This window comes from Gekko japonicus, unplaced genomic scaffold (genome assembly GCF_001447785.1).
Source record: "Gekko japonicus isolate JY-2015 unplaced genomic scaffold, Gekko_japonicus_V1.1 scaffold885, whole genome shotgun sequence".
Taxonomy (NCBI): domain Eukaryota; kingdom Metazoa; phylum Chordata; class Lepidosauria; order Squamata; family Gekkonidae; genus Gekko; species Gekko japonicus.
Window position 1 is genome coordinate 218,692 of NW_015167564.1, and position 26,582 is coordinate 245,273.

The window sequence follows — 26,582 nt, forward strand, 5'->3', positions numbered from 1 at the left end:
TTTACTCACAGGAAGTCCTGGGCTGCCATCTCTGCCTGGCACTCCCGGGAGCCCGGGTGGCCCTGGAAGGCCCGTGCTGTTCACTCCAAATCTCCCAGGTTGTCCTGGCAAGCCTGGCACTCCAGGAGGCCCGGGGGGCCCAGCAGGTCCTCTGGGGCCCTGAAACACCACAAACAAGGCAGGTGACGCGCCTATTTCTAGTCTGAACACATCAGAGACTTCCTCTTCTGACTGGGAGAGTCCTCCACTGACTGAGCTGCCACACCCAGGTACTGAGTACACACAACCTGCTTAACTTCCGAGAAGTATACTGCACATCACCTCCCGAGGGGGGAAAACCCACTGAAGGCAACGCTTCTTCAGCTCCACAGACTCACCCGTAAACTTTCCAAGTCACCTCCAAAGCCAGAGCCTTCCATATCAATAAATGTCTGGAAGAAATGCACACGAATGTACCATGAAGGTCAGGGTAAATGCTGCCGGAGCAAAAGGTAGCATGGCTCAAAACAGCACATCTGCCTACTTCTGACTGCCTTGCTAGGTTTACAAGTGCGAGAATTAAAATGATCCAGAAAGACACGTACTGTACAAGGTAGGGTAATAATTGAGAAAGAAAATACTCTATGTTAACTTGCCTACAAAAAAAACAATGCTCAATGCTGGTTCCCCCACTCTGAGATCAGGAATGATTGTTTATTTTACTTCTTTAAAAAGCAAAGTTCTTTGTAACAACAGACGGACACACAGGGACCTCTTCACAACCAAATGGCCACAGTTGTCCCATCATCAGGTTTGCACCCCCACCCTCCTGAGCGAGCACTGGCAGCCAGCTTTTTAAAAACCAATCACAACTGGATTTACAACAGGTCTACCTGTGGCACTGCTGCTCCCCACTCTCCTCTTCATTGTGATTTTGGTTTATATAAGTCTATGCAAAAAAATATATCCATTTCATCTGCATCATAAGAAGTGAGGTGTGAGTCACAAAAGCTTATGAAGGAATTTTTTTTTAGTCTTAATGCTGCCACTTGATTTCTGTTATACTTTGCTGCAACACACTAACACAGCTACCCTTTTGAAATAAATATGAGGGGAAATGAAACAATCACCTACAGAGAAGTGCAGGAAGCCCGTGGGAGGCACCACAGTACAGCATTTCCAGGTTATGACCTAGAATGGGGTACAGGCAATAAGGACTCATTCGTTCCCATGCATTTTTTGTGACCCTTTGGAACTCACCAACTTGTCCAGTTTAGAACTGAGTCCTGGTAGCCCAGGTGGTCCTGGTGGACCAGGGGGACCTTGTGCGCCAACGCCTGAATCACCCTGGGGACAGAGAGAGAAAATGCCAAGGCTGAGAACACTGGGTGCACACCCACCACATAGCAGCCACAGGCAGATCGCTCTTTGGAAATTGTCCAGTATTTAATATTTTGCTGGGTAACTGCTGATCATAGTTTTAAATTCTTGTTTTGAATGATATTATTTAATAACATTCATGAAACTCTTTGAGAACCATTATAGTGGAAAAACAGAATGCAGACCTTGTAAACAAATAGATAAAGCTGAGTGGGAACTTGACCTGCTTTACGTTCCGGTGACCCAGTGCCCGTACCTTTTCTCCTTTCTGCCCAGGCTCCCCTGGGGTCCCAGGGAATCCCTGGGGGCCAATGTCACCCTGCACAAGGAACAAATGAAAGGTCAAACCAGGCCTGGATGTTCACAGGAGAGCGATACAGAAGCAAATATAAAGCCTTTATTTGCAAGCAGACACAGACATAAGGGCATACACTGTGCAGGGAAAATGGAAGCCACATTGAGATGAACTGTCCCAAAAGAACAGCTGTAGCGCCAGCTACCTTTGCTTCAAGATCAGCTGCCTCAAGATCAATTAGAAAATAGTGAACATCTGCTAAGACTAAGCTTTGCCAAGAAGTACCACACAACATATGAATACTGGCCATTTTCACTAAAGACTTTGACTCATACATGGCAAAAGAACCAATGTAGACACTGCAATAGAAAATGTGCTTATACACCCTGATAAATTCTAGTAACACATTTGGAATACTTATTGTTTTGGTTTGCCTAAATTTAATTCATTAAATAAAAATTCATTAAATAAAACCCGACTAGCCATGTCCTGTAGAGCATCATGAGCCGTTTCAACCCTCCAGAGGGCGGGCTTAGTGTACTGCAGCCAAAACAACAGACCTATTTGTGAGACCTTAAAGGCTAACATATTGAAGGTGCCGGAGGAGTCCTTGTTCTTTTAAACACTGGTTTTTATGTTTTAAGACCACTATGAAACCACAAACATCGTCCATTTCTAAAGGCAATTAATCTACAGCTGTTATCCCACAGTCATTTTTTACATTTCACAGCAAATGATTCCAGCTGGAGCCTCCACACCAAAGTAACATTCTAGAATAGCTAAGCTTACTTTGCACCCACTGCACACAGCAGGGACTTGTCCAATTTCAGCTAAGCTTGTTATTGATTGATTGATTGAATTAATTAATACCCCACCCTCCCCGTGAAGGCAGGCTCAGGGTGGCTTACACAATTTGATACATAAATAACAATTAAAATCCACATAAAATCATCTAAAAACAGTTCAGTTGTAAACAGTTCAGTGTCATAAAGTGCTAGCGATAATTAATTAATTGTTGCATTAAATAACAACATGATTACCTACAAATACATATGATGTTCTTAGCCTGTCATATTCTGTGCAGCTCTTTAATGTACCAAGAAATTTAATTAAGAAGACCAGCTAAAAGGTATACTTGGTGTTTTGGTTTCAAGTTCTGGATTGATAACAAGGTAAACTGTTAAAGTTCTGCTGACCCATTGAAGGCAGCTGGTCCTTACAGAGGTGTTTTCCACATGGAAACTGGCTTGCATAGTCTCCCTGTGGCTGCTGCAGTTGCTGATACACAAAACCAAAATAGGACTCACGGTAAGTAGGAAATACCAAAAACCAGCAAATACCGTGCTACAGACGATTATAAAATCTCAAATAATTTTTTTTCTTTTTTATATTTTTACAATTTATTCATCATATATTATTTATCATATAAGCCATAATACATAGAAAGAATCATATATCAAAACATCTAAGTATCGTCTCTTAATATATCACAAAAGATACTGCACAACCCCTTTACTAATATCAGTCCTCCTTAATTATACCAAAGTTTTAAGAAGCAGGACTCCTTTAAGTCTATTTTGAATAAATGTTCAGTCTTCCTCCAACAGAGGTCCAGATAGCCTCCTGTTTCGGTGTCTTCCTCAGGGAGGAAGGAGAGGAACCCAGAGAGGAAGAAACGGATAATGCCTCGAGTGACTCCAGCAGTTCGAGAAAGGAGTAGCAGCACCCAAAGTATCAAGAATGAAGAAGAAGAAACCCAGGAAATAAACGATTTACTCTGTATTACAAATTTTTGATTTTAGCGTAATACTTTGGATTACAAACTTTTGACTTTAGCGTAATTAATCTTCATCAGACAGAAGTTTGATCTCACTGTTCCCATACTTTTTTTATATATCATGTTAATGCAGGAGTGATTTATGAATCTGTAACTCAACGTCAAATCTTAAATTAGAAATAGTATGCTCTCCTTATCCTTTACCCTTAGGAAGTAGGAATTAGAGTATAAAACCAATAAAATGTATTTAAAAAAGATGTATTTTTAAAAAAAATCAAAGAAACAACATAGATGGTTATAATCAACGCTCCATCTAAGCTGTGGAGTCTCGTGAGCAAAAATCCTACTTTGTGAGCTACCGGCATTAAAGTTGTGAGCGAGCGATTTGGCTACCGCATAAATCAGTTTGCTCTGGAGTCATCCTTCCTGAGCTCAGGCAAAACTGTGTGAGCCAGAGGCTAAAAAATTGTGAGCTAGCTCACACTAACTCAGTTTAGAGGGAACACTGGTTATAATGTTGTAATGTTAGTCAACTGCTTATTTTGAAAAAGCAAAAAGGCCACCCTGTGTGTGTGTGGGGGGGAAACAGTGGTTGCAGGGACAGGGAAAATGGCTGCCGTGTGGGTAGGACCGGGAAAATCCAAACTTCTATATCCACATGGCAGTCATCTAGGTTTTGCTGCAGTCCTTCACCAAACTTCACAGCAAAGTGTTTAAGAAGGATTGGAGAAAAGACAGAGAAACACGGAGGGGGGCAGATAAGCCACAATGTTGTGGGGAAGCAGGAAAAAGACCTAGTTCCAAAGAGCATTAAACCTGGGCCAAATCACCTGTGTCAAAATTGTCAGTGATTGCATATAAACTGGAACACCTTTTTTTTTTTTTCTTAACATCTACACAACACTGTCTTCCAATAACTGACCTTCCAGGTTTTTCCTTGTTTTTCTCCAATGTTTCCTAAACATACTGTGCTACCGTCTTTTTTAGAAGAATGTTGTCCAATGCATTTGCACGCCATCTGGACAGGAAGGTGTGCATTTTCAAAGGACCTGCCTACATCAGCCTTTTGTGGCTGCCATTTTTCCGGCCGTCCCACTGGAAGGCTTTTTTTTTTTTTTGTAAAGGTAATTTCTATTGTACTATATTGTGATATTGTTATAACAGTCTATTACCATAATGTGCTAGGTCTTATAGATTCCCAGCTTTTATATCTTTAAAAAATATGTCTACATCTCTTCTTGTTGAGGAAATAAAAAGGGGAAAGAACAGGAAAATTTTGTCCTGATTGCCTGGAAAGGAATGGGAAAGTTAAGCTACAAGATAATTGGAGTAGAGCAAGAATTCACAGCGAAACCAATCGTGCAGATTGTCATGTGCCAGCCAGCTGCCTCCTCCTCTGAGGATGAGGAAATGGAAGAATCAGGCCCTGCACCAGTGGAATGCCCGCCTGAGCAGCTAGGCCTAGAAGCAGATCCAGCGAAAGAAGTGTCAAGAAGTAAGAGTTGCTCATTCTGGCAGGAGATGAAAGAAATGGGACAGAGATCAGAGTGACAGTCACTGCGGGCTTCTCCTGAACTAGCAGAGTGCAGAAAACAGAGAGTGTTTGACAGCCCAAGAGAGATGAAAAAGTGCCCATTTAATTGCACAGCAGCGATCAGTGCTGGTTCCTGGAGTAGTCTCATTACAGGAGCAGGTATGACAAGCTGGTAAGTAGCAACACCTGGCTTTGGGGGATGAGTCAGTTAATGAGGCAGATAAAAGAAACATGCTGAACAAGGCTCGGTGTGGAAGCAACCTTGCTCACCACCCCCTCTGTGAGCTGACTCATTGTCTTGAACCCTGTCCTGTTAACCTGTGCTTGCTTTTCCAGCTAAAAATCCAGACCCCATCTCCTGCCCTGGCCCTTGACTCCAAACCTTCTTGTTTCCCCCAATCTTTGGACTGAACCTTCGGCTCCATGACTCTGTACTGGTTTATCAACTTTACTCTTATATCTTGCCTTGACTGATTGTGATTGCATTTGTGAAACCTGGAGACCTCAGGTAGAACAGATGCACCAGGCTCTGCCCTGAACACAACATTGATTGTGATTGTATTTGTGCATCCCAGAGGCCCTGTGTAGAGTAAAAGCGCCTGGTGCATCTGCTCTACCCAGAATGCGACTCAGATGCTGTACTGCTCCTATGAATGTCTCTGCATTTGCAGCAGCAATTAAAGTAACAATGAGAATCACCATTGTGTCGATGCAGCCAGAAAAGACTTCATTAAAATATAAAACAAGATTGTGTTTACCTGTAACCACTGTTCATCAACTGGTACAGTCAAATGTAGATATTAGAAACTGAGCCAAAACAAATACCCCAAAAATACCTTACCAGTATTTTTCAGGTATTTTAAAAGCTGGTTTTAAATTAGGGCTACATTTCAGCTATCCAAAATGGCCAAGCCCCCAAAATCCCCCAAATAGTCCCCCAAAAAATCAAACTTTTGGGCACCGCTGGACAGCTGAACTCAAAGGGCATTTAAAGGGATTGTGGTCCCTTTAAATGTCTTCTCCAAGCAGCGTGACTCTGCAGCAAGTGAATTCCAAAGGTGTTTAAAGGGCTTGCAGTCTCTTTAAATGCCTTCTGGATGTAATCACCATTTGGAAGTGTTTAAAGGGACTTCAAGCCCGTTTGGGGGTTGGGGGCAAAGGAGAGGTACCAGCAACTATGCTCCAAATTTGGTGCCTCTACCTCAAAAAAGCCCCCCCTCGAGCCCCAGATACCCCCGGATTAACTTTCCATTATACCCCATGGGGACCATTGACTATAACTGACTATTGAATGTGCTTTAGGTATGCACTGCCTGCACACTGGGCATTCTGAGACAGTATGCCCTTTCTCCCAGACTGATACAGCAGAAGGAGAAATCATCAAATTGTTGATAAAAATGGCACGATCTGCACACTTCCAAGAAAGGGCTTTTGGAGCCATCCTGGCTTTAGAAGAAAGTATGTGACACGTACCTGGCAGGGGAGACACCGTGACACTTAAAATTACATGGTACGATATAGAAAATGACTCAAATGTGTCTGTTTTTTGTGACTGTGAAGAGAGAACTGAGGGTATATGGTGCTAACCCTCCCTTGTCCTGTGATGCTGAGTTAACAAAAAAACATTGGAGGAGGGAGGGGAAATGCCTAGCACTCCAAAAAGCTCTGTAATCTTCTGTGTCTGTACGGTACCTGTGCAGTCCCATGAGCAGCAATTAAGACACTACTCATCCCCTTCCAGATTTAAACAGGGGCCAATGGAATCCTTTTCCTCACACTGATGATTCCCTCTAACTCACCAGTGACTGGCAACCCATATATAGCACCAAGTGTACTAAAATAGACTCAGACATTATCTGGAAAGGGAGGATCTATGCATAGTGATACCCCATAGCCCAATTTTATGTACATGGGTTATCCATACCGTGCATACGAGTAGGTGGTGTGCACTGTGCTGGAGAGGAACATGTTGGCTGGTATACAAAGGCTTCCCACCCCCCGTAATGGCTGGCCATAATGCAGTGTTGAAGGACACCATTCAGCCCCAAGGAGAATGCCTCCTGTAGGTACAGCTTCAGGACTGGAAGTGGTGGACAGCGTCCATAGTATTTATAACTGAGTGTTAATGCCTAAGCATTACAATCTCACAATGGATGTACCAAGAATTGGTGAGCAGCTTTTTATTTCAAGATACGTAAACAGTATTCATAAACTAGTCTGATAATTTATGTGTAAATACAGGTACTAGAACCCCCCTGTACGCACACGTACACACACACACACTCACTCAAACACTTTGATCAATTCCTCTATCTTTCCCTCTCTTGCTCACCCACAAGGATTCACTGACTCAGCAAGTAAATGTATTTGTATACATCAAAAACTGGACAGGACAACAGTTTCTCTGTTCCCTGATGCAAACACATTTCAGGAAACTAGTGACCCACAGTACTCTACAATTATATCCATTGCACATAAAGAGTTTATCTTTAAAATTGAGACACAAACATAGCAAAACTTACTGGTTTACCATCTTCACCAGGATCCCCCTAATATGAATAAAACACAGGAGGTTAGCAGTTGCCAACTTTTCCATTTTGAGTAATATAGTGACTATCATTTCAAGCTAATCCCACAAGTTCCAGGCCCACATTCCTTGGTGTCTCTTCAACAATGACACAGGATTTGGTTATGACAGCCAAGGAGAGTAAGCTTATGTGCTCATGGAGTCAAAGAATCATAGAATCATAGAGTTGGAAGGGACCTCCAGGGTCATCTAGTCCAATCCCCTGCACGAGGCAGGAAATTCACAAATACCTCCCCCTCCACACCCGCAGTGACCGCTGTTCCATGCCCAAAAGATGACAAAAAACCTCCAGGATCTCCAGCCAAACTGGCCTGGAGAAAAATTGCTTCCTGATCCCAAAGTGGCCATCAGCATTCCTCTGGGCATGTAAGAAAGGGCCACAAGAACTAAGCTCTGAGGCAACCCGTCCTGCCCTCCCTCTCATGATCTGCCTGAGTTCACAGAATCCGTTTGGCTGTCAGATGGGGTCATTTAGCCTCTGTTTCAAAACCTCCCAAGAAGGAGAGCCCACCACCTCCTGAGGAAGCCTGTTCCACTGAGGAACCGCTCTACCTGTCAGGAAGTTCTTCTTCATGTTTAGCTGAATGGATATATAATTTCATATTGAAATAAATTCACATATATTACTAAGTATGCGCCTAGGCCACATTCAGCCCGGTCCCCTCCTCCAGGAGTCTGAACAGTCCGCGCCCCGCCCCCCTTCATCAGCCCCTGCTTGGATTCTTACTTACAGGCTCTCCATCCTTCCCAGGTAGACCATCTTTCCCAGGTGTCCCTGGTGGGCCTGCAGGTCCCGGAGGCCCAGCCACTTGCTCTATAAGAGAGCCGTCAGGGCTTTGCAGCATGGTCCCAGGAGGGCCAGGGGGACCCACGGGGCCGGGAGATCCTTGTGCACCAGGCTCGCCTTTCTGTCCTTTCGCGCCCGGATACCCAAAGCCTGCATTTCCCTAAAGTGAGGGAGGAAATAGGTAAGATAAACAGAAGCCAGACACTATTTCTTTTTTGAGACTTTGGATAATAAAGGTGGGCATCTGCCGGATGTGAAGCAACAACTAACTCCCTTGGCTTTCTTTGCTATAAGAGACCTTCTTGCTTCCCTCTCATACATGCCAGTAGAGAAGGAATCACTCCTCATACACTTTTCATCTCCCTTGTTTCAGCCCCGCACCCCTTCCATTTGTAAACACACCGGGACGGGCACTCAGCATCAATGTCTGTCGCCGAGTTCAGACTGGCAGTTTGCCCCAATATACGCGCATTTCAGAAACGTTCCACAACCGGATTAAAGGGGCCTGTAACGATTTCATGTTTAACGGGGTGTGTGACTTTAAAAGTTTGGATGCATGGCTGTATGATAGTCTAGAGTAGTGGAAACAAGCAAGTGGTGTGATTGGTGAGTGACAGAGAGGGGGAGGGGTTTTGGAAATGATTCTGTGTGGATGAGCAGATATGTCAGTCAGGAGTGTCAGTTAGAGATGACAGTTGAAGAAGACAGAGAGTTAGTTAGTTCTGAAGTAAGAGAGAGAGATAAATCCCCATGTGGGATAATTTGGTTCTGTGTAGTAAAAGAGTTAAGCAGTTTGTTCGTTTTAAGGTCTGAGAGAGAGAAGTCTTGTGTGTGTTATGAAAAGTTGAAGTATAAAGAAACAGTAACCATATATGGCCTAAAGGGAAAAAAGTGTTACAAAGTTGCATGCCCAGATCCCTGACAGTGGGAGAGAAAAGTGTGTGAAATATCAATAAATCTACTTTTATTTAAGATACCAGTTCTGAAAGAAATTCTTCTCAGGAACCACATAGACCCTCATGAACGCCTAAACCCTCGACTTACCTACCCAGTGACAGAAATATTATATTATAGAGGTTTGGAAAGCCTTAAATTTCCTGGTGGCAGCTGGATTACCCAGTAGAGAAAAATATAAAGAACACTTTTAAAGTAAAACCAGACCTCCCCAGTTAAGGGGTCGTCACAGGGCCGTTCACACAGGCACATCTGTCAGGCATTCCCCACCCATACTCGCTACCCAAGTTTAAAAGATACCTGGTGAAAGTGGTAGCGAACCCTGGAAAGCACAATTATCCCGCGTCCATCCTGCACCAACAAAGTGTGAATGCTAAAAGCCACATTTTTCTTGTGCGCTCATGCGCTCATGTGCATAAGCGCATATCTCCAGATTACAGAAAAAGAAAGCTGCGCCTTACAGCCGTGCCTCCAGGCCAACAATGTGAATGCTCCCTTAGATTGTGGCCCTCCTGCACCGTTCGTTACACGAACTGATTGTTATAGACTTCCATGTAAATAATAGCCTATCCAGTTTTGCACTCACACCCACCCACCCAGCAGCACTCAAACAGTTCCAAGACAAAAGGCAACAATAACTTTAACACTAAGCCTTGCCGCGCCAGCTCAGTGGCTTGGTTTCCTAAAAGCCTGGGTCATCCGGTCAAGTCTTACGCCACCTGGACCTCAGTAATTATTTAATATTATTGTTTCCCTCCCTGCAAAAGCCTTTACCAACAATTCAAATACTGTGCAGTGCTGAAATCCAGAATATAAAGATATGAACTCCTTAATAAAAAGTATGAACATCCCTCCTCTGGGCTTGCTGAAAAAAGCAGAAGTCACACTGGGATGCGTTTTATTTAAAAAAACAAAGAAACCCTCATGATCTGAATTCAGATTCTTTCCCACTCAAGTTAGGAAAGTTGCCTCCCCGGCAGCATGTGGGACTAGATCCACTCTAGGCAGGAAGTTGGGGGGGCACAGAACTGTGTTCGATGATACGTGCTTTGGGGCTGAATGGTGGATGGGATGGGGCCTCCAAGTCACATACAGACAGCATTGAATTGTCCCACTGTCTGCCCCAAGTAAATCCCCATCACAGTACTCCTTACAAATACCTTTTAAAAGCTGACATTTAGGAAATGTGCTTACCTTAACACCCAACTCTCCTTTCTCTCCCTGCAAGATAAAAAGCAACATTTTTCAGTATTTAACATATTAATAGTCAAACAAACAGCAACATGAGTTTGCATTATCTACATAAAACAAAAGAGGGATTATCTTTTGTGGCAAACAGAATGAGAATACGAATACGATGTGTTCATGAACAGTATGCTAAAGAGTGAATTAACTAATATTACTCATTACAAGAAATACACAGTTTCTCCCCCACAGATTCAAAGCTTTAAAAAACCCTCATGGGAAATGCATTGCAAGCAGCAGCCGGGGTCTCAGGGTTAGCCTGAGCTACACCAGAAGCTACCCTCTTCCTGTTTTCACACACTCTACTTCTGTCACGCTCTGCAGTCAGAGAAACCTTCTACCTCTTCCATGGCAAAGCAAGAGCTCTGAGAAAACTGTCCTCCAGCTTGGTCGCAGGGCCCTCCCAAAACTTTTTACTGTATAATCTGTGATGCCTTTTTTTTAAGTTGAGGTCCCTAACGTGGCACTGAATGCCGTGGCATCTGCCCACACCTTTCCTGGAGCTCTTAGGAAGTCAGCGAGGCCGAGCTTTGCTCTGCTTCTGATTGGCCCACTGGAGATACAGTTGGCTGAGAACATTAAAAAAAAAACCATTGCTTCAGGCAGCAGCCGTCACCACAGCACACGGATCTTCACTGTGTTGCTAAAGGTAGGCTGTGTGAATGCAAGAAACTATTTTTAAACAATAGGTTTATTTTTAAAGCCATTCTGTTAAACCGAGCTTCTGCCTGAGATGCTAAAGTGTTATTACTGGAATTATGCATAACCTCACTTCTTTAAATGTTGTGCTTGGCTTCACCATTTGTGGCTGCCATTTTGTGACTGTACTCACCACCCTGTATAAGAATTTCAATGGTGCCCACAGGCTCCAAAACACGGGGGACCCCTGCCTTAGAGCATGAAAATGGATGGCTGGAGGAAAAAAATGAATTTGCACACGGCCAACTGCCAAATATGTGTGTGAGCGGGAATAATGGTTCCAGTTACTCTTGGCATCAACCTTTGACCTGTTCTTTGCCTTCCAAACACTTTTTTCCCTCTGTGTTGGCACTATTCTAGCTTTTATTCCATCCCACCCATACAGAATTAAAGCAGTGTAAGGTTCCCTGCAGAGTTCATTCAAAACTGAGCAGTTCGGGTTATATTTCACTTCACCACTCGTACAAAACCATTATTGTCTACATGCCTGCAGAACAAAATTAAAGGCATGCAAATCTGGAAACATTCTCAGGACGTCCAAGGACACCTCAGTGACAGAATATGGGATAGGCAAGGCTAGGACCGAGAGACAGGTGGGAATCCAGCAACGCAGCAAAAGGAAGGAAAGGATCTTTTCCACCAGTCTTTACTAACACAGAAAAAGGCTTCACACTCTTAACAAAGAAAATAGCTAAGAGAGGAGAGAGATTATCCCTTTACCTTTTCACCTTTAGTGCCACCTGCTGGTAGAACTTCACCGACTCCAGAATCTCCTTTAGGGCCACGCTCACCTTTTTCACCCTGATCCCCTTTTTCACCTTTGGCTCCAACTACAGCAGAAATGGGAAACAAATTATATGTATAAAACAGCTGTTCAAGAGGGCATATGAGAGAGAGGAAGGAGGGTCTGCTGTTGCCATGTGGGAAAATGAAAGATGTTTTGTGTTCACTTTAACTGTTAAAGGTTATCACAAGAAAGTGGATTGATCAAAAAGCACCTAGTAATTACTGTGAATGGCATATCAACAAGATAATCTAAGAAGAAGAAGATAAGAGATTGGATTTATACCCCGCCCCTCACTACCCAAAGGTGTCTCAGAGGGGCTCACAGACTCCTTTCCCTTCCCCTCCCCACAACAGACACCCTGCGAAGTAGGTGGGGCTGAGAGAGCTCTGACAGAAACTGCTCTTTTTCAAGAACAGCTCTTATCAGAACTATGGCTTGCCCAAGGCCATCCAGCCAGGTGCAAGTGGAGGAGTGGGAAATCAAACCCAGTTCTCCCAGATCAGAGTTCGCACACTTAACCACTACACCAAACTGGTTCTCTTGGAAACATGCATATTAAAATATCAGGATTCATAGCAAAGTTGAAGAGGAGTTGGCCAAAGGGCAGCGACTATGCATGCTTACACCATAACTGAAATGGCAAATGTTAACACTACCAAACTGAATGCTCTCAATCTTGCTTCTCTCCTAATATTTTGAACAGACTACCTGGTTTTGGTTTAATGAACATTTATGTATCTAATCAGCCATTCACTGCCTTGCTGAAACACACACATACAATTTAAAGAGTGTTCCATGGCGAGGAGGTGGCTTTGTGAACTTAACAGACACCAGCCCACCATAGTCAGTTTGTGATGAACATACAAGGAACTAATTTCTCAAGGTTTGATTCTGGAGAGAGAAGATACATGTGGACTGACCAGTGAGTGCGCTTCCAAAGTGGCCCTGATGTTGCTAAAATGTGCTCTTTCCTCTTGCACACTCTTGCACCTAAATATCCATTTTCTCTCTGCACAACACTGCTCACTAGCTGAGCTTCATAAGAAATGTTTTGCAGTCATGGAGTTGGATCTCTTGCTCCACCTGACACAGTGACTGCAGGCTTCCCCTTTTTCTTTCCCCCCACCCTGGAGCTTCCTCCTGCCAAGAGAAAGGGAGTTCCTCGTTTTGCAAGACGGCACAGAGTAATAGCTGGGGGGAGAGGGAGAGCAAGAAAAAGGGGAAAGGAGGTAAAATTGCTTCCTCCTTCCTCTCCTGTCAAGGCGGCCCTGCTGATGGAAGTGTCGGTCTGCAGTTGAGCAGTCAGATTCGCCTCCAGGAGCACCGCAGAGACCAATAAGGTTTCTGAGATATGAGCTTTTGAGAATCAAAGTGGAGCCTCCCGGGGCTGAACAGGAACACAGGATTCTTATCTCACTACAGATACTAATCTTCTGCCCCAACGCATTTCCCCCTCTGCTCTAGTCAAGCTGATGACAATACGCATTGCACCTCTGCATCCTTGAGCACGCATCCTTTACAACTCCCCTTCCCATATTCTGACTGAGGTCGAAGGACTCAGAGGTCTCCATTCCAACTCATATCTGACTCTTGAAAGTTTATATCCCCAAAATCTTCTTGGTCTCTGAGATGCTCCCGGACTCAAATCTGGCTGCTGATGGGAGAGGCACAGAGGGCCCCTCTCCCCCCTCTCCCCCCTCCTCACTGCAGCCCACCTCCACACATGCTCCCCACAACTCCAGGAACCAACGTGCTGTGAGGAGGGGAAAGTGGGGAAGACCCGTGACCATAAGCTCCTTCCATCCGTGGCTTGTAGGATGCCACCCCACGGTGTCTTCTTTTTACTCACTTCCATCTAGCAATATCAAGGGCACTTCATCCTCCAGAACTCTGAGCCTCATTTTCACTTTTCAGCCAAGGGGGCTGCCAGGATGAAGGAAACCAGACTTACCGCCTGAAGCAGACGGCGGGGTCCCTCCTGGTTTGGTCCGTTCCGTGTGCAGACTGGGCCTCTCTTCTGGCTGTGCAGGCTCCTTGGCGGTGGGAGGGGACGTGACAGGCGGGGGTTCTGGGAGGCTTGGCAGCACGGCACCCCCCTGGGGGAAGAGCAAACGGGCTCACTTTCTCTGCACCAGGCAGACACAAGCCAACACGCCCCTTCTCCCACCAATGATTCAAATAAACAACAATGATTTCCTTTACTACTGAGTCTGGGTTATTAAGGTACCAACAGTGTAGTGTGCAGAAAGCCCACTGACTTTAAAGAGAAGGTGGACATTCAGAACTATTACAGGGTATTGAAGAAATAAATGCTTGGGCATTTTCTCCCACAAGGCTTGAAATAGGAAACTGAGAAAAGCTGCAAATCTCTAATTAAATATCTTCTCTTTCAAAATAAGCAAAATATTTTAAGGCAGTGCTGTTAAAATAATATTGTTACAGCCAATTCATGCTACTGGAAATGGAGTCTGTTAGCTCTAAGCACCTCCGGTGTTGTAGCACGGCTCCTGGGCTCGCCTAGATGAGTAACAAGCCCTGGAACCTGCTCCTGAAGGAACGGGTGTTACAAAACACTGGGCCTTGTATTGGGTCCAGTCTGGGAATCCAGCAGTTTTTTAAAAAGTATTGCTGCAATTACTGATGCCCAGGCCTTTGCACAAAACAGTCTCCAGCTCTTCTTGTTTCTAACACAAAGCAGATTCTGCTGTTGCTGCACCAACATTAGCGGTGTGGTCCAATCCTGTGCATGCATATTTAAAAAAACAGTCCTACTGAGTTCACTGGGGCTTACGATAGATTATGATTATACTGTTTAAGTGTTCAGTGTAGTTAGAAAGCATCCTCATTAGGAAGATTTTATAGATATAAACACATATTCCTAAACCCAGCTCATAAAATCTTCTTTTTGTTTTTCTACAATATTGATGATTTATCATTTTGATGTGTATTCCTATATTTTCAGTTAGCAAACAATGTATTTAGATATCCTAGGATGCATTATAAGTACACTAATATTTGAAAGTAAGGTAAATATTGCATATCATTGCATTACCTCCCCCATATTTGTTTTGCACGGGCAGGAGGGCCTGTTTCCCACTCTCCAACTATGCAATTGCCTTAAACATTTCCAGAAATTTTACATACCTATACATGGAACATGTCTTTGGAAAACGCAACAGTGGCCAAAGGATTGGAAAAGGTCAGTATACATTCCAGTCCCAAAGAAGGGCAATGCCAAGGAATGTTCAAACTATCGCACAATTGCACTCATATCGCACGCTAGCAAGGTCATGCTCAAGATCCTACAAGCTAGGCTTCAACAGTACGTGGATAGAGAACTGCCAGAAGTACAAGCTGGCTTTCGAAGAGGTAGAGGAACTAGAGATCAAATTGCCAACATTCGCTGGATTATGGAGAAAGCAAGAGAGTACCAGAAAAACATCTACTTCTGCTTCATTGACTATGCTAAAGCCTTTGACTGTGTGGATCACAACAAACTATGGCAGGTCCTTAAAGAGATGGGAGTTCCAGACCACCTCACATGTCCCTTGAGAAACCTGTATAAGGGTCAAGAAGCAACAGTTAGAACCGGATATGGAACAACTGATTGGTTTAGCATAGGAAAAGGAGTACGACAAGGATGTATATTGTCACCTTGCTTATTTAATATATATGCAGAGTACATCATGCGAAATGCTGGCCTGCATGAATCACAAGCCGGAATTAAGATTGCTGGGGAAAAGATCACCAACCTCACATATACAGATGATACCACTCTAATGGCAGAAAGTGAAGAGGACTTAAAGAGCCTCTTGCTCAGAGTAAAAGAGGAGAGCGCAAAAGTGGGCTTGAAGCTCAAAATCAAAAAAACTAAGATCATGGTATCTGGCCCCATCACTCCTTGGCAAATAGAAGGGGAAGCTGTGGAAGTAGTGACAGACTTCACGTTCCTGGGATCCCAGATCACCGCAGACTGTGACTGCAGCCATGAAATTAAAAGACGCCTGCTCCTTGGGAGGAAAGCGATGGCGAACCTAAACAGCATGATAAAAAGTAGAGACATCACCCTGCCAACAAAAGTCCGCATGGTCAAAGCAATGGTATTCCCAGTAGTCATGTATGGCTGCGAGAGTTGGACTATAAGGAAGGCCAAGCGCCGAAGAATAGATTCTTTTGAACTATGGTGCTGGAGAAGACTCTTGAGAGTCCCTTGGACTGCAAGAAGAACAAATCAGTCAATCCTAAAAGAAATCAACCCTGACTGTTCCCTGGAAGGCCAGATAATGAAACTGAAGCTCAAATACTTTGGCCACCAAATGAGAAGGGAGCACTCACTGGAGAAGACCCTGATGCTGGGAAAGATTGAAGGTCAAAGAAGACGGGGACGGCAAAGGATGAGATGGTTAGACAGTGTCATCGATGCAACGAACATGAAATTGAGCAAACTTCAGAGGACGGCGGAAGACAGGAGGGCCTGGCGGGATCTGGTCCATGGGGCCGCAAAGAGTCGGACTCGACTGTGCGACTGAACAACAACAAATACATGGAACAGAACATTTGTGACAATAATACCACTGGCCACAAGGTGGCATGAATGTTCTATATCCAAATACATGTGGAAAATTGAAGACCTCAAAACCTTTACAAACTATACCTGATTCAATGCTCCCTCCAAGCTGTGGAATCCTGTGAGCAAAAATTCTACCTTGTGAGCTACTGGCATTAAAGTTCTGAGCAAGTGATTTGGCTACTGCATAAATTAGTTTGCTCTGGAGCCCTGCTTCCTGAGCTAAGACAAAAATGTGTGAGCTGGAGGCTAAAAAACTGAGCTAGCTCACACTAACTCAGCTTAGAGGGAATACTGGACCTGATAAGGGAAATCTATGACCAGGGTCTCCCGCTTTTCGAAGTTAAAGCTCCAACTGGGGCCTTGAATCATGTACATGAAGTAGAAGGAGGTGAGGGAAGTATAGCTGCTTCCTCCCAGGCTATTTTCCTGAATTTCTAAATCAGTTTCCTCTGGCTGCTACCTGTCTTCCCCAGAGGAAAATATATAAAGACGCCTGTATGTGTATCTCCCACAGAGAACAGTGAAGAGGAAAAGTATTAAACACCACTTCCTCCCACACCACTTCCCTGATCCAATTTCCTTCCTTCCGGGCAGTTGCTTTTAATTTTAATGCAAAGCAGGAGACCTTGATCACTGATTTTCTGTGTCACATCTGGTTTCAGACTCAGTACCCCGAAATCAAGCTATGCTACATGTTTGATCCCTTTTACCCTGGGGGTGTGTGTGTAATTTTTTTCACCTTTATTTGGGGAAGAGTATTTGATTACCATGGATAGAGACAAATGGTCAAATGTGAGGAGTAACCCACACACACACACACAAACACACACACAAACACACGAGCATTCGGAAAGAACAATGATAGCGCCATAACCTGATCTGGTAATATTGCCTGTACACTGTAGCCTAATGTAATATTGTTTTGAATGTGATTATGATAAGAACTGGACTGAAAAGAATTGACTGGGAACTTTCAACACAGCGCCTGTAATGCCCTAAATGGCCAGGATCCCTGCTCCAGGTAGAGACACTTTTAAAAGAGAGGCTACAGCTTTATGCCTTGGCTGTACTTTGTGCCTCACCTTTCACACATACACAAGGCTCCAAGATGTATTATTTAGAAACTGTTTAAAATTGCTAAATGCTGTCTAGAAACATGCAATAAAACACACCCCGCCCACAGGCATTATATTCTAAAAGTAGGAACAAGACACACTAGAGAAGAAAGTAAACCAAAGGGAAGGGGGGTCAGCTAGGGAAAGCTGGCGAGTTCTGCTTATCAGTAAATGAGAACATATCCTGGAGAAACTGGCTGCATGCTCACACACCCACTGCCCTAGATTATTTCTCTGCATAATTACATTTGTCCAGAGTTGGTGCAAACATAGAAGCATTTTAGGTCAAGTTTGTAATGCATAAAACATATGAATAGTGTGACTGAGTGATAGATGCATGGCTGTATTTATTCCAGAGAACTTAAGAACACACATGAACACCAGCCTACCACCCCTTCATGATACAAGGCCCTCTGTTTATTACTTTAACATTGAAATGGGCCCAGGATTCCATATGCCCTACAAAATCTGGACCAGTTTAATGAAATGTAAAAGCATACTTGGGAAATCCAAGTAGTGGGAAGGCTATCAGTGGCTAGCTAAAATGTAGTGGTTGTTTTGGCAACATAATTCTGCTCTGGCTGAGAATGGTGACATCTCAAAACCAAGAAGTTAGCAATTCCTTAGGCAGCATACTCTCAAAGTTGTCTGATTTTTTATTGGAAACGAAACAGTAGACCCTAAACCCTGTTCATCATTTGCTCTGCAGACATTACAGTGGTGGCTCCTGAATATACCTTCTTACAAAGAGGAAAGTGAACATGGAGGTGACATCACATTTCAGAGACCCTCATACTGTTTTAAGTAAGGCACTTGGATAAATATGCTATAGGCAGGTTAGTGCTAAATAAAAAGCTTAGATCACAGAAAAGAACGAACTATTTCTAATGCATATGTTATTGATGTAAAAGATACAATTGCTTAATTGGGAAGGCTTTACTTTGGAAGGCAAATGTTAGTGATCTCACACAGAGTTGTAAAACATCCTTATATCCCTGATGCTCAAATAGTGCCAACAAGCAAGAAGAAGAAGAAGAAGAAGAAGAAGAAGAAGAAGAAGAAGAAGAAGAAGAAGAAGAAGAAGAAGAAGAAGAAGAAGAAGAAGAAGAAGAAGAAGGAGGAGGAGATTGGATTTCTAACCCCCGCCCTTCACTACCCGAAGGAATTCCACAGCAGTTTATGATCCCTTTCCCTTCCCCTCCCCACAACAGACACCCTGCGAGGCAGGTGGGGCTGAGAGAGCTGTCTCAGGAACTGCCCTTGAGAGAACAGCTCTGAAAAAACTTATGACTGACCCAAGGTCACCCCAGCAGCTGCATGTGGAGGAAGGGGGAATCAAATCCGGTTCTCCCAGATTGGAGTCCACGCTCTTAACAATTACACCAAACTGGCTCTGATGCACATTATTTCATGGAGGAGACATGCACATTATTTCAAAAATACTCAGCCTCTGGAGTTGATGACAAGCGCAGGCAAAATACCAGCAGAAGAAAATTAATTTGTGAAATTTGCTCCATGGCAGCATGAATCCAGAAAAAAGAAGATTGTATTGACTTAAATCCATCTTTCTTAAGTAAAAAAGACCTCCCAGAACCTGAAGTAGACATGTAAACTATGTGAATATCAGCTTAACTTCAAGTGAAAGGAATACGTACTAAAAGTAAGTATTACTAATAAAAATACATCTCTAGTGGAGCTACAGAAAATGTGTTTGTCTATTTGCTGTTTCATCCTCATCCTGTCCTTCTGCCAAGGAGCTCAGGGCAGCACATACAGTTCTCTCCTCCTCCATCTCCATTTTACTCTCAAAAGGACCCGCTGCCATAGGTGAGACTGAGAGACAATGACGGCCCCGGGATGACCCAGGGAGTCTTTCATGACAAGCTGGGATGTGAACTCCAAGACACACACACAGGTGAGGCAAGATCACCAATCTTGGGCTTGTCCATAAAATGAAGACCGCAGGCTCATGCAGCCTCAGCTTACCTAGATACAAAAAAGAGCGAGGGGGTTTAAGCCTTTAACGTCCACTCTGTTTTGCATTTCCCAGCCTGTTCCTCTATGAGAAGACATGTTTTTAAAGAACATATTTTTACCCATTAAAATGCTAACAGCAGACTAGGGAGCCAGTTCCAAACGGTGAAACGGAGTGAAGGTTGAAGGATTAACCTTCCTGTCCTTCCCAGGTGTGTCCCCAAGACAGTGGGAGGTTGCACAAGCTGAATTTTATGAAGAGGCAGGCATGTCTTGTCTGTTTGAACTCTCCGTCTTTCCAGTTTCCAGCCCAGCACTCTAACCATCACACACCATGCTGGCTTTCGTAAGAAGGGGGTAAAGATACTGCTAATACTAAAAAGGAAGAAGACAAAAACATTGTGCTCCCAGTTTTGCTTTGTTTGCAGACAAGGGCCAGACATTTGAGGTTAAGAATGGGAAAGTTTTCTAAGTTCACCCGCCGAGCCGTATCAACGTTGGCGCGGCTTTTAAAAGCCGCGCTTTAAAGGGCTTTTCCCCTGCCGTGTGGCAGGGGCCAGCGTTCAAATATTTTGGATCATTTAAAATTTGAAGCAATCAGATCTTTTTAGCAGAGAGAAAAAAGGTTGATATGCATCAGCCTGCAAGGGAGAACTTTCTGTGTCTGAGGGCCTTAGAAGCCAATGGATTGCACCAAGACTGACCACCACCACCCCCTCTCTCTCATGCACACATACCAAGAATCTGAACAGGTCTGCCCTATGCTTAGACAGTCATGCCATTTTATTGGTGTATTTTGTGCAATAAAATTCCTACTTATTTCACCTACTGCTCACATGGCTCTAAAAACAAATCTAAGCACGCAGATCAGTGGTGTTAACCATGGCAAGTAAAGGCAACAGAATCAGCTGATCAGACACAGGTCATCAGAAGAAAAAAGTCAACACTCTGGAATTCTGTGATGCATCACTGAAAACAGCCAGGGATACCTAGCTGAGCAAAGTGAATGCTGCCAAAACACAAGCAGCCAATGTTCATTAATAGGGAATGAGGAGTCCAGTTTAACCAGCTGCTTCAAAGCGTTACTGCCCTGGATCAACCTCGTGTCCTTAACATTATAACATTTCTAAACCCAAACACATTGTTTGGATTAAAATCTCAGTTTTCTCCCACAGAGAGGCAGGTTTCCAGGCTGCAGAGCACATCTGGTGGAGAGATGCTAATTGGCAAACCATCTTTGGACTCTTGGATACAAAAAGAGATTTTCCTCCCAATAACCAAAATGTACAATGCATTGCTGATCCTTGATTTCTATGAACAATGACAGAGACCATATCCACGCATACAATTTACACACAGTACACACATGATATGCCACCAGCACCCTTTTTCAAAATCAAGGTATTCGCCGACTTCATTCACACCTCACTGATAAATTGCTACAGTGCTCTGTGCTTGAAGACTTTTCAAAAGTAGTAACTGACAAAAATGCCACAACCCAATTCTGATTATGGCCAAATCAAGAGAACTGTACTACACCCAGTCCTTTTCCAAGCTGGGCTGCCACTTTGTTTTTCAGCCTGATTCAGAAGGGTGCCTGTCACTTATAAAGGCCTAAAGGACTGAGGACCGTCCAGCCCACCACTCCCTGAGTCTGCACTGCAGATCCTCTATTCTAACAACATCTTGCGGAGTGTTTGCACGGACAGAGGTTCTGCAACGTGGAGGGAAAGATGGAAAGGAACATCTTTGCAAAGCAATAGCCATGTTAGTCTGTGGCACCTTAAAGACTATCATTTACTTCAGTATGAACTCTCATGAGGCACGGCTCACTGTGACTTAGGAACATTTTTGCCAACGGCTAACATCTCGCTTAGCATTTGCTTTTCCCTCCTTTTGCAGATGTAAAGAATGGGTGTGGCCAGAGGTGGGAGCTTTCGGTGTGCAAGCTGAAGGGCACCCTTCAGAGGACTCCTGGCCCTCTGGCTTTCAGCCCACGGTTCATAGCCTATGTCTTCAGATGAGCCAACTATTGAATCCAGAAATGGCTCAAGAGGTAGCTTGTTGTTTAATTTGTTGGTTGGCTCATTCATATGATATTCTTTACTGTTGTAAACTGCTTTGGGTCCCTTTGAGGAGAAAAGCAGAGTAAATACATTCAAATAAATAAGTTTTCAAGAGCCACAGTTTATTTCATGAGATGCATGAGGTATATATTCTCTAGGAAAATACATTTATATTTATATTTATTGTCTTTGTAAGTGTAAGTGTCTCTGCCTACCGGATATACATTTTGTGCACCCTAGAATTCACCCCAGTATGTCAGCCATAACTCTATTTGTGAGTTGGAACCTAGCTTCAAACGAATAGCTGGCAAGGGGGAGGGGGAGGGGCATCAAGCCCTCGAGGCTCCCGGACAAGGGCTTTCTCTCTCACACCTGGCTAGAATGTTGCACCTAAAGGGGTAGAGAGAGGAATAGCCAAACTGCTAGAAAGTAATAGCTTCCTGGGGGACAGGGAGTAGACACTTCCAACAGGAGATTATAAATTCTCTAGATTCAGAGAAGAAACTCTCTTCCATCTTATTTTTATCTTACTGCTTTTGACCAAGGAGGCTTTAGCCGTGTAGGACTAACCCTGTACCTAGGGACTCCAACTTGTCCCAAGGGCAAGGAACGATGGGGAGAGTGTGGAAGGCCTATTATTCCAGAAGGCTTGTGGCTAGGGTTGCCAGGTTGAAATGAGAAGCTGGCAGGGGACTTACTGGGACACTTCGGGAGAGGGGAGGGAAGAAGTGCGATGTGCCTATCTCACCTGGTAGTAGGCATGTTGGGGATGACACTCTGGTTTGGGGGCAAAACGCTATGGTTGCCCCAAAAACCAGACCGTCCCCCCCCCCATCACTGACATGTCGACGTCACTTCTGGGTGACAGAGGCATGTTACGTTTGGGGTGGTAACTTTCCCTTGCCGGCCGGCTGGCCAGCGCCGGAAGGAGTGCTGGAAACCAGGAGATTCTCCCCCCCGCGCACACCGGGGTGGGGGGGGGCTGGCAACCCTACTTGTGGCTGAGGCTCACTATAGCACCTGCATCTCTGGGACTTGCTTGTATACACTACCTTTTTACTTTTGTAATTATATCTCAAACATTCTCTTGAATAAAAGTCAATCTGATCTGGCTGCAGGCTGCTGTTTTATAATAATAATGTTGTTCCATATGTTTGCATTTTAATTGTCAAAAGAAAAAGAAAAAAGAAAAGAAGGTGCTGAATCGCTTTTAAAAGAAACTTGTGAATTATTTTACAGTTTCTGTAGCACACTTTCAGCATTGTAAGTGCTATATTGTTCTCATTCTATCTTCACAACCTCTCCTGCAAAGCAGGTTGAACAGATAGCCTTGCAATTCCCAGGGAGTGGGACTGGGCATCAGTGGGAATTCTAAACTTGACACCTCTTGCCTCTCAACCTCTCCCTTTGATCCATTTCACTATACACTGGCACAACACACAATACCAGATGCCATTCCTAGCTATAAAACGGGCAAACCAGATGGGCAGCTTTTCATCAGCAGGGAGGGAAAATATCTATCAGTTCTCATCGGCTGCTATTAATCACTTGCATTTCCCCGTTGGAAGCAATGCACGTGACTGACACACATGGACGCACCTTTTCCTTTTCTGATGGCTGTGGCTTTTCTTCAGCCCCACTTCCACCATCTCCAGACGCCTAAAAATGTCAAAAAGAAAGGAGGCAGATAAATAGATCAAGAGAGTGATTGCTGCCTGCACTCATTAGATTAACACATTTTGTTTTCCTGCAAACAAACTGCTGGATATATCCGTTCCAAGTAAAGTTTGGTCTGAAAATACGATTCAAGTACCCACTTCACATTGATATGACATATGCGCTTTGGGCATGTCTAGTCATTTGGTTTTCCTGGGAAGAAGTTATTATTCATATCAATTTTGTATTCAAATGTTCATTGATTTTTTTATTAAACATTTTTATTAAACATAGAGGACATTAATCAAGAACAGTACATTTGTGATACATTACTTTCTCAGATGCTGCTGGTTTGACATATTTATAGAGCTACCGTTGTCAACAATAAGACAATAAGTTTATCAATCTTACAATTGTAAGAGATCTATAGGATAAACATTTTTGGCAGTTTATCATTAGTTATCATACAATTCCATAATGGGTACCAAATTGCCAGAAACAGAGCTTTTTGCCTCGCATTGTTCGATGGGGCATTCTTGTAAGCAATCTTTTCCTTCAGATAGAATTGCCAGATTTTGTCATACCGGAGTGTGAGTGTTGGAGGGAGGTTATTTTCCCATCTAATGGCGATAGAGGCTCTGGCAGCTGCCAACAGAAGATCAATTAGTATTTTTTTGGAACTTGGTAGATCACAGTTTTCCCAGAGAGATAGCAACAATAATTCCAGCTAATTTGAAATAAGGTAACCTGTTATAGTATTAATATGTTTGATTATCAGATTCCAAAACTGAGCTATTCGCGGACACGACCACCAACAATGAAGGAAGGAAGCTCTTGACCCACAGCCCTTCCAGCACATCGAGCTCGTGGAAGGATATATTCTGTGGCGAAAGATAGCACCATGTTAAAATGTTGAAGGATTGTACTTTGACATTTATAGAATGCGATTGTAGCGTTGAGGATTTCCAAATAGACTGCCGTTGTTGATTAGATATAATCCTATTACAATCCTGTTCCCAACTTTTCTGATAGGGAAAAGATTTTTCATTATCTGGTTGACCCAGAATGTTGTATAGTGAAGAAATCAGACCTTTAAATGACGCCGTCTCAGATTTTATAATAATTTCAAATGGGGTAAGAGGTTTCATCCCAAAATTTTTGAATTGCGTTGTATTAAATAATGCTGTAATTGCATATATTGAAACCAAGGAAGCCTATAACTTGCCTTCTGATCTAAATCAATTTTGTTCATTAGGATTCCCTTGCATGAAATGCCCAAAGTTCTTGTTAAGTTAGCTTCCCTCCATTTTGTAAATGTGTCTGGATTTAATGCTGGAGGGAACCAGCTCTGACCCACAAACGGAGAGAGCAGAGCTGTATTAGAGACTAATTTTGAGCGCTTTGCATCCCATATCTTTAAAGAGGGTAACACAGATATTCTGTTTTGTTTATATTTGCAGGTCTGTGTTGCTTTCTAACCCATATTACTTCTTGTAGGGCAAAGGATGGAGAGTAGCTTTGCTCTATCTGCTTCCAGTCAGAAGTGGCTGTGGAAGATAGTATAATCACCAGGTGAGACAGTAGAGTCGCCTCATAGTATCTCTTTAGATCTGGCAAACTCATTCCTCCCATTTTCGAGTGTCATCTTATAATTTTGAACTTGACTTTTGACTTGTGGAAGCCCCATATAAATGTGTTCAATGTTGACTGCCACTGCCTAAAATAGGTGTCAGTGATTACAATCAGGATAGTCCCAAAATAGAACCGAATTTTGGGGAACACAAAAGCTTTCACCAGATTGAGTCTGTCTGCCCAAGATAATGGAAATTTATCCCATCTTTGTAGATAAGCCAGGATTTCCTTAAAAAATTTTATATGGTTAACTTTCAGGATATCCTTTAGATTCAATGGGATCCAGACCCCCAATTGTCTCCAGGATTCCATTATCCACTTATATCTAAAGTGTTCTTCAATACATTCTTTAGAATTTGATGCGATGTTATAGTTCTGTTTTGTTCAAATTATCCTGTAAACCTGAGACTTCTATGAACTTCTTTAAGACTTCCTCCACTTTGAGTAGTGATTCTGTTAGATTTGTGAAGTATAAAGACATTTATTAATCTCAACCCCTGATATGAGTTTGTTGTCTCTAATTATGGAAGTGAGTGGTTCCATGGCCAGAGCAAATATAAGTGGGGATAGGGGGCAACCCTGCCGTGTTCCTCTTGTTAAATGGAATTCCTCAGATGTAAAGCCATTAATTCGTATATGTGCTGTAGGGGCTGCATATGGCACTCCAATTGCCCTACAAAAATTGTCCCCCAAACCCATTACTAATAGTTTCTTTCAAAAACAGGGGTTCCAATCTGTCGAAAGCCTTCTCTATATCAAGTGACAATATGGCCACCTCAATCTTGGTTTTTTAAAATATTTTATTTAAGCTTTTCCATAACATTTCAACCATACATTTTTACATGTATAATATTGGCGTCTACTTTTCCTTGTCTTGATTACAGTGAGATATAACATTCAGAGTTTTTCTTATATTATCTGCCAGATTTCTGGAGGGCATAAAGCCAGACTGATCTGGGTGAACATACATTATAAACAAATTAAAATGCCTTCCTAGTAATGCAGTAAATATTTTCATGTCCTAGTTGGGCAAAGAAATCAGCCTGTAAGAACTCGGATTTGTTAAACCTTTCCACTGTTTTGGTATGACAGTTATGGCCGCTTCAGACCAGGACTTAGGGAGTTTGCCCGTAGTTAGGACATGATTACATAATTCCGCTAGAGGACCTGAGAGAATATATGAGAATGTTTTATAATACTTTGATGGAAACCCATCTCTTCCTGGGCTTTTATTGATTTTAAGTGATTTAATTACTTCTGATACCTCCTCAGGGGTTACGGGTCCTTCCATGAGCTCTTTATGATTGTCAGCTATTTTAATATTTCCAAATGTTGTGGATCTAAGATAATTGCATATTTTCTTTTTCTTTTTTTTTGAGCCCCCGGAGGGGATTTTTTATTGATTTTTTTAACTACAAAAAACTACAACAGAAAAGGGGGTTAGGGAACTACATATATGGGAGAAAGTAAAGTACCCACTACTAACTAAAAACCCATGAGAGGAGACCCTCCAACTAGCTTTAAAACATCAAGTCTTCTCATTGT

General features: G+C 43.2%; 1 protein-coding gene across 1 annotated transcript in view; it reads right to left on the minus strand.

Annotated features, from left to right (window-relative positions):
• The window catches only part of COL18A1 (collagen, type XVIII, alpha 1), a 152,329-nt gene that overhangs the window by 58,484 nt on the left and 67,263 nt on the right, over positions 1-26,582 (minus strand). Inside the window, exons 4-13 of the mRNA XM_015413811.1 lie at positions 23,349-23,408; positions 13,976-14,120; positions 11,958-12,067; positions 10,488-10,514; positions 8,284-8,499; positions 7,488-7,514; positions 1,616-1,678; positions 1,240-1,326; positions 378-431; positions 10-159 (exon numbers count right to left, since the gene is read on the minus strand). Of these exons, the coding sequence (XP_015269297.1) occupies positions 10-159; positions 378-431; positions 1,240-1,326; positions 1,616-1,678; positions 7,488-7,514; positions 8,284-8,499; positions 10,488-10,514; positions 11,958-12,067; positions 13,976-14,120; positions 23,349-23,408 (939 nt within the window). The remainder of the gene's footprint in view (positions 1-9; positions 160-377; positions 432-1,239; positions 1,327-1,615; positions 1,679-7,487; positions 7,515-8,283; positions 8,500-10,487; positions 10,515-11,957; positions 12,068-13,975; positions 14,121-23,348; positions 23,409-26,582) is intronic.